The sequence below is a fragment of the Heptranchias perlo genome, chromosome 6, assembly GCF_035084215.1.
Source record: "Heptranchias perlo isolate sHepPer1 chromosome 6, sHepPer1.hap1, whole genome shotgun sequence".
In the NCBI taxonomy this organism is placed as follows: Eukaryota; Metazoa; Chordata; class Chondrichthyes; order Hexanchiformes; family Hexanchidae; genus Heptranchias; species Heptranchias perlo.
Genome location: NC_090330.1, coordinates 19,792,189 through 19,800,957, shown reverse-complemented (window position 1 = coordinate 19,800,957; position 8,769 = coordinate 19,792,189). Strand labels below are relative to the sequence as shown.

Sequence of the window (8,769 nt, the reverse complement as noted above, 5' to 3'; positions counted from 1 at the left end):
CAGTAGATGAGAGAAGGAGAAAGGAATGAGAGAGAGAGGTTGTTTTGTTCCCCTTGTACACGGCTAAAGTATTTGTAACTTTTAGTTTTAGTTAAAAAGTGTTTCAAAATGACCTAAAATGTATTCTTTTAAATATAAAATTCTAAATTTTCCAGCCGCTTGTTAGAACGTACCAGGAGATGGCACCATTTGGAAGAACTGTGTACAATTTTAAATTTGCTGCCTATGCCTCTCCTAATCAAGAATCGTTGTTTCCTCTGTTCTGGTTTTTAAAGCATTTCAAACTCAGAACCCATGGAGAGGATTTGCCCAAATAACTTTCAATTAATGTTTATTAGAATCACGAGTCAAACTGCCTTATTACTTTAGTGAGCCTGTTGGAATATAGAAAATGGTGCAGTGTTTACTGCCCTTCATTTCCTACAAGTTTTATTTCCAGTATGTTGAGAACAAAGAGTTTCACATCTTTTTCTATTTATGTGTACAGCTTGCTTTATCTTTGGACTGCTTGCCTTCCTTGCACTGCCACTGTCAATGGCTTTTGTGGGTAAGAAACTTTATTTTTATTAAATATTGTATGAGAACGAATAAAATATTTTTAGCAGTGTTGACTATTGTATTATGGGTGTAAGTTTTATTCTTAAATCAGTAGTATACTTTAATTAAAGTAATTAATTCAATAGTATTTTAATAAAGTTACTGCTTAACTGAGGTAAGGCGCCAGCAATTCAAACTGCAGCTATTTCATTTCAATTTAGCCCGTGATCAGTCTATGTGTGAGAGTTGCTATTTCTCGTTTTTTGAGTAAATGTGATGGGATATGCTTTCACCGTAGTTAGATGATAAGAATGTCCCTAGATTGCATAGAATTACATAGAATTTACAGCACAGAAACAGGCCATTCGGCCCAACTGGTCCATGCCGGTGTCTATGCGCCACACGAGCCTCCTCCCACTCTACTTTATCTTAACCCATCAGCATATCCTTCTATTCCTTTCTCCCACATGTACTTATCTAGCTTCCCCTTAAATACATCTATACTGTTCGCCTCAACCACTCCATGTGGTAGCAAGTTCTACATTCTAACCACTCCTGAATTCCTTATTAGATTTTTTAGTGACTATCTTATATTCACGACCTCTAGTTTTGGACTCCCCCACAAGTGGAAAGAACTTATCTACATCTACCCTATCAAACCCCTTCATAATTTCAAAGACCTCTGTTAGGTCATCCCTCAGCCTTCTCTTTTCTAGAGAAAAGAGCCCGAACCTGTTCAGTCTTTATTGCACAATCCCTATTATGCAGGTGTGCTAGCAGCAGATGCATATCCTTATTGCAGAACTACCTCACACAGGGTCAGCTGAACAGCCCACCAGTGGCATAAAAATGCATGAAGCCTGCTTCCAGGGCAATATTTTTATTGGCACTGGGGTTTACTGCAGCTTCCTGAGGCGCCAACATTAAACACTTCTTTGGAAAGGTCTTGGACTGTTTGGAAGCAACAGCACCACCTCATTTAATTGTACAGTGCTGCTGCTGAAGTCAGGGCTACTGCTGACAACAGCGCTGTAGATAAACATAGAAAAAAGGCAGCATTTGGCTCTATAGTACCTGGAGCTTTGACCCTTACGTTTTCAGAAGTCAACATGTAATGGGCAAGACTAAAGCAGAACAGTTGTTCACACTGAATCTTAGTGCAAAACAGTCAGGCATTTTATTTAGAAATGCCAAGGACTGGATTTCCTCCTTTTTGGCCGTCTGTTTCAGGTGTACCCAAGGTGGCCAATAAAGGAAAATCAGGGAGTTGAAGACCAGCACAGGGCCCCGATATTTACGGGGAGGCGGGAAGCGAATTTAACGGCAGGACCTCGTTATCATGTTTTTATTCTGTTTCCCACCTGGCAGCTGGCCAGATTGACAGGCTGGCCGGTTGCCGGGTGGGAAAGCCAGTGGTAGGAGGCCGGAGTGAGGGTCGTTGGGTTGGTCCCTGACAATTGGGAAAGATTGGGGCTTGGTGGTCAGAGCCAGGAAATCGGGAGGGTGGGAAAGTTCGGAGCTTGTTGGTGGGGGTGGGTCAGAGCCTGTCAATCAGGAGAGAGGGAAGGAAAGATTGGGGCTTGGTGGTGGGGGAGTTCGGAGCCAGGAAATCGTGAGGGAGGGAATGTTTGGGGCTTGCTGGAGGTGGGGGGGAAGGGGCGTTGGAGCCAGGAAATCGGAAAGGAGGGAACGATTGGGCTTGGAGGGGGGGGCGAGGCTGATCACGGGGCAGGTGGCTCTTAGACCGGGGCTTGGAAGGGGGGGTGGGTTGGCCGATCGCGGCAGCAGGAAAGGCCACGATCGGCCGAAGGTTTGCTTGAAGGGCTGGGAGGAGTGCTCTGAAAAGCACTTACCTTCTGCAGCCAGCTGCTCCCATCTCCATTTCGCTGCCGGGTTTCCTGAGCCCTGGGAAGCCCAGCCGGCAACTGCACTGAGAGCCTGATTTAAATATGATAATTAAGTGTCCCACCTCTCCAAGACAGGACACACACACACCACGCAATATGACGCTGTAAAAATCGCGTGTACGTGGCGATTCGGGGGCGCATTCCCCCAGTTTTAATTTCTAAGCCCCCCCTCGACCCTCTCCCGGCGTCGTGGGGGGCGGATTAATATTGACCCCCAGGTCTCTGGTCCAATAATGAAATAGCAGATTTTCCTTGGGACCCACTTGGGTGGACATTTTCAGCTCCTGCCCCTCTGCCTTCCTGCATGTAAATGACGTTAAGTGGGTGGGATTTTCTGCACAGCTACATTTCTCTCACTTTCCACCCTATAGCCACCAACGGTAAAGAATGCCTGAACAGAAGAGGCATGAGACTTGCTTGTGGTGGTCCAGACGCGATCCATACCTGAAGGACATAGGGATCTGGTATTTTAGTAGAATCATTTAAAGTTGGTTTGAATTATTTTTAAATCTTTGTAATTTTTTGTGAAGTATTTTTAAAGTTTCCTTAAGGTTTGTAAACTTTCTTTAAGTGTCTTTCAATTTTTAAAAATTATTTTTAGGTATTTTTACCATATATTTAAGTTTTAAAGATGTGGACTGGGCCTCAGGGACCAATGAGGTATTCCTTAGGCTGCCTCCATTCCTCTGCTTATAGACGAATGCAGAGGATGATCAGGAGGCTAATAGCGGGGATGCAAAGCTGAACTACATAGAATGACATAGAATCTACAGCACAGAAACAGGCCATTCACCCCAATTGCTCTATACCGGTGTTTATACAACCACTCTAATTACCTCTTCCCATCCTAATTACCTCTTTCCACCCTGCCCCCATATCCCTCTATTCCCTTCTCCCTCATGTATGCATCAAGCCTCCCCTTAAATGTCTCAATGCCATCTGCTTCAACCATTCCATGTGGTGTGAGTTCCAGATTCTCACCACGCCCTCTGTAATGCAATCGCTCCTAAATTCTTTATTTGATCTATTAGTGGCTATCTTATATTTAAGTGTCCTTGTTCTGGACTCACCCTGAGTGGAACCAGTTTCTCCACATCCACCCTATCGAACCACTTCATAATTGTAAAGACTTCTATCAGATCTCTTCATAGTCTCTTCTTTTCCAGAGTAAAGAGCCTCAGCCTGCTCAATCTTTCCTGATAGTTGCATCCTCTTAATTCTGGTCACATCCTTGGAAATCTTTTCTGCAGTTTTGCCAGAGCTTCAATATCCTTTTGGTAATATTTTTTGTAATTATTCATTCTTGGGATGTGGGTGTCACTGGGATTTACGGCCCATCCCTAGTTACCCTGAGAAGGTGATGACACAACTGAGTGGCTTGCTAGGCTACTTCAGAAGGCAGTTGCAGTCAGCGACATTCGTGTGGGACTAGAGTCATATATTGGCCAGACCAGGTAAAGATGGCAGGTTTCCTTACCTAAAGGATAATAATGACCCAGTTGGGTTCTGCCTGTTCACTTGTATACAACTCTTTTTTCATAAAGTCTGCCTCAATTGTTTATTTTAGGAATGAAGTTCCTGGATAGCTGCCCTATTCAGCCATTGATTCCATTGTATTTGCTGGTTGGAGGAATAATCGGCAGTTTGAAGGTAAAGTATCACCATAAAACTAAGTGCATGTCAACATTTTTCAACAACTTTGCAAAGAAAATGCAACTCTGTCTGGTATGTAAACCTTTAAGTGAAATACAACTTTGTATACCTCTGGGTTGATGTAATTTTTGCTCCATTTGTGACTAGTTCTTGCGCTTAGATTCCCCAGCCAAAACTGGAAGACTTGTTTCCACAGGAAGAGTCAAAACGTACTACCAGGAGAGCAGAGAGCGGGTGTTGTCTGTGGAGGGGTACCAGGCCTGTGCTGAATAATAGAGCTATAGAAATTAATGCTGTTGTGAATAAGGGAGCATTTATGCAGAACATTCTCTCAGGAGATAAAATGGGTGGTTGACTTTATGATAGGGTAGATTGTACATGGTCTTTGGAAGGAATGGGTTTGATGGACTGAATGGCATTTTTTTGTTTCATGCTTTCTTCTGTTCTTTGCGATTTGCAGTTTCCACTCAATATATTATACATTGAGGGCGATTTTCAACTGTTGGACACCTGTTTATTGCCTGAAAAATGGGCAGCCGGCAGTTGAAAACCAGGGGAGATCAACTTCGGCCTCCCACTGACAGCCAAGGCTCACCTGATGAAATTTTCAGGCAGGCCTGTAAATGGGCAAGCAGCACACCCGCCTGTTTCCAGTAGGAGGCTTCTCAAATCGGGGTTCTGTGCTGGTTGTAGGATCCATGCATGATCCGTGCATGCTCTGGCCATTTGTACCAGGCATTGAGCAGCCTAATCAATGGTCCTGAAAAGGATCACGCAAGAAAAGGCCCAAAAATTTAATTGGGAGAATTTTAGTGGGGCCAAGAGGAGCAGGAGTGCTTGATTCAGTGGTGGAACTCTTGCCTCTATGTCAGAGGGTTGTGGGTTCAAGCCCCACTCCAGAGACTTGAGCTCATAATCTAGGCTGACACCTCAGAGTAGTACTGAGGGAGTTTGGAGGTGCCATTTTTGGATGAGACATTAAACCCAAGCTCCTCAGGTGGCTGTTAAAGATCCTATGGAACCTAAAGAAGGTGCATAAAATGAAAGAATATGGGGAATGAATTAGAAGTAAATAAAAGACTAAAATTACAAGTTTTCTACATATTTTTTCAATTTTATTTGTACAGAACTATCTCCTATCATATTTGGCATTTTTTGTACAGCTAGCCAACCTGTTCTGATGTTGCAATAGGAAATAGAGGAGTTAGCACTTATCAACCTATGGAATCTTTCTGCATATATGACAGAAGTGGTGAAAACATGAAGTGATAATATGGAATTACAAATACAGTTGGCACTTCTCACTGATGATGATGTGAGGAACATCGTTGGAGGGGAGTGTAACAGCACAGCAGATGTTAATCTAAGTACTAAAAGTTGTCAACCAAATAATCGGGTTGTTTGGGAAACTATTTAGTAGTGTCTCTGGATGCTATGACAAGGTTCCTTTCATCTTGGGACATTAGAATTGACTTTGTGCTGAATGATAAATATATTTGTCAGAAACCTATTAGTTGTAGAGATTATGCTTCCTCATTTACATTCTTAATGGTTAGAACAAAATGTAAGTGTTTCTGACAGTGTTGCGAAGGGCTCTTAACTGGTTTTATTTCTCCTTACTAGCTTTTTACTTGGCAAGTGCAAGCACCATTAAGAAGATTTTTTTAATCAAATAAAAACCTGCTGCACCGTTGGCTGCCTACGATGTTTTTCTGCTTGTCATGCATATTATTTTAATTGAGTGAAATTTTTCTAATTTTTATTCTGCCTTTAACATTTTTGATTTTAACTTGCATGTGAGTGTAGCAACTGAGGTGGAGAAATTCGACTTTGGCGATAGAGCAAAACAGGTGCTAACGAATCGGCCGCCCGTTTTACACTCAGCTCGATTTTAATTGGGGACGTAAAACGGTTTGCAGATTTGCTATTGTCTATTCTGTGCCATAGCCGGAGTCGAATTTCGCTGCCTTAATCTTTTAGGTCTTTCTGATGAGACATCACTAACATAAATGGTATTGGACTACTTGTAAATTAAATAATATTAGTCAAGAAATTCCCAAAAAATAAGCAAAAACACACTACAGCCAATGACATTTGATACGAGCAAAGTATTTCAATGTTAATATGGTTACAGCACAGAAGGAGGCCATTCGGCCCATCGAGCATATGCTGGCTCTTTATAAGAGCAGTCCAGTTAGTCCCGTTCCCCCACTCTTTTCCTGTAGCACTGCAAATTTTTGCCCTTCAAGTATTTATCCAATTCCTTTTTCAAAGCTACGATTGAATCTGCTTCCACCACCCTTACAGGCAGCGCATTCCAGATCATAACTATTCGCTGCGTAAAATAGTTTTTCCTCATGTCTCCCTTGGTTCTTTTGCCAATCACCATAAATCTGTGTCCTCTGGTTCTTGACCCTTCTGCCAATGGGAACAGTTTCTCTTTATTTACTTTATCTAAACCCTTCATGATTTTGAACACATATGAAATCTCCTCTTAACCTTCTCTGCTCTAAGGAGAACAACCCCAGCTTCTCCAGTCTATCCATGTTACTGAAGTCCTTCATCCCTGGAACCATTCTAGTGAATCTTTTCTGTACCCTCTCTAAGGCCTTCACATCCTCCTAAAGTGCAGTGCCCAGAATTGGACACAATACTCCAGTTGTGGCCGAACCAGTGTACTATAAAGGTTCAACATAACTTCCTTGCATTTGTACTCTATGCCTGTACTTATAAAGCCCAGAATCCCGTACGCTTTTGTAACTGCTTTCTCAACCTGTCCTGCCACTTTCAAAGATTTGTGCACATATACCCCCAGGCCTCTCTGTTCCTGCACCCCTTTAGAATTGTACCATTTAGTTTATATTGCCTCTCCTCATTCTTCCTGCCAAAATGTATCACTTTGCACTTCTCTGTATTAAATTTCATCTGCCAGGTGTCCGCCCGTTCCACCAGCCAGTCTGCATCTTCTTGCATCCTCCTCACTGTTTACTACACTTCCAAGTTTTGTGTCTTCTACAAATTTTGAAATTGTGCCCTGTACACCCAAGTCCATGTCATTAATAGTGAGGGGGCCTTCTGACAGCATGCAGTGCAGGAACTATTCATAACAACACACACCCGAGTCAGTAAACTGACTTGATAAGTCCAATGCCACTCAAGATGAGAAAGTCTAACCTATTTTAAATAACTAATAAATCAAGACTAAACCAAGAAGTAATGGATAGGTGAAACCAAGCTTGGGTTTCAAAAACCTGTTTGTAAGTTGGTAGCACAATGAGAATTGATGTGAATTAAACTTATTTCCACAATTTGTAGTCTTTAGCAAAGCTGGACACCTCTTTTATGCTGGCATAAGTTATGTCCAGTGCCACTGAAGGGTAATGACAGGAAACACAACACGTGGTGTCACACCATCGTTACTGCCTCATTTTAATATGCCTCTTTTGGCATCCAGCAGGAATGATGCCAGAAAATCCGACAGCCGAACAAATCAGGGGAATCCTGCATAACATCCGATTTTCTGTCTAGCTACCAGAATAACTGGCCAATTGAGAGGAAAGTCCTACTGGGACTCAAAGCAAACTCAGTTTGTGTTGTAAATATCATACGGCGACTATACCTATATATTTATAAAGTATACATATTTAGATAAAAGCATACTCTGAAAACTATGAGGTTTTGGTGGTATTAAAAAGTCATAACCAGGTGCCCTATATAGGGAGAACACAATATTTGTTTGCTTGGCCTTGTATTAATACTGTTTTGCTATGTTAATTACACAGGTCACCCTCCTACTATACGATTCTGCAAAAATGAGACATCTTCTTTCCAAGTCTGTCGTGATTGGTGATGACGACGATGATGAATATCCCTGGCGACAAAATCTGCACAGATATTACATCCATGTCACCCTCAGTCTGTTCCTCTTTGTGTGGTTTATACTGGGAAACTACTGGGTTTTCTCTGTGTACCTGCCCAATTTCATTCCGCCTTTTCACCAGCCCCAGGATTACTGTGATAAGACACTGTACATATTTTCGGTTGTTGTTCTTGTCATAAGTCATACAGTTTTAGGCCTTTTGGTACTGTGCAGTTGCTGCTTATTCTTTTGTTCAAAGCAAAGTGATGATCCAGAAGAAGAATGAAAATCAGGCTGAAAACCAGACATGAAAATATGATTAAAAAGGAAGTTCCTGATTAAAACGCACAGTTTCAAGAAGTCAGAACTTGTTTGGCTGTTCCCGTTATATTCATGTCTGGTTATAAGTAACTGTCTTCTCTGCTGTGCCCTGTTGTATAGATTCTATTCTATACATGTACATCTAAATGAAAACATGGGGCTAGATTTCAGGCATGTGCAGCCCAACAACACGCATCTTTGTGCATTTTTTCATGCTTGTTTGAAGTTTCTCACTGTTGGCATTTGCATGCTATTTCAATATCTTCCGTGATAGCTTAAATGATTTGGCTCAAACTGAGTCAAGGCACACGGGGACTAACTGAGATAAAAATGCCTCATGCTTCGATTTTTAGAGAAATATATGAGGACGCAGGTACTGATTTATACCATCTTGCTTCTGGCAAGGGAAATGTATAATGGATGATTCCACAATTAAGAAATTCAAGGTACTTATGGCTTTTGGTGAATCCTGAAATCCCTTCTTCCCACTAT

General features: G+C 42.0%; 1 protein-coding gene across 1 annotated transcript; it reads left to right on the top strand.

Annotated features, from left to right (window-relative positions):
- The first annotated feature begins 492 nt into the window (after positions 1-492).
- Positions 493-8,248, top strand: LOC137322468 (transmembrane protein 272-like). Its single transcript, XM_067985388.1, has 3 exons — positions 493-547; positions 4,012-4,094; positions 7,880-8,248. Exons 1-3 carry the CDS (start codon positions 535-537, stop codon positions 8,240-8,242), a joined length of 459 nt encoding a protein of 152 aa, XP_067841489.1. The 5' UTR covers positions 493-534; the 3' UTR covers positions 8,243-8,248.
- The last annotated feature ends 521 nt before the right edge of the window (positions 8,249-8,769 follow it).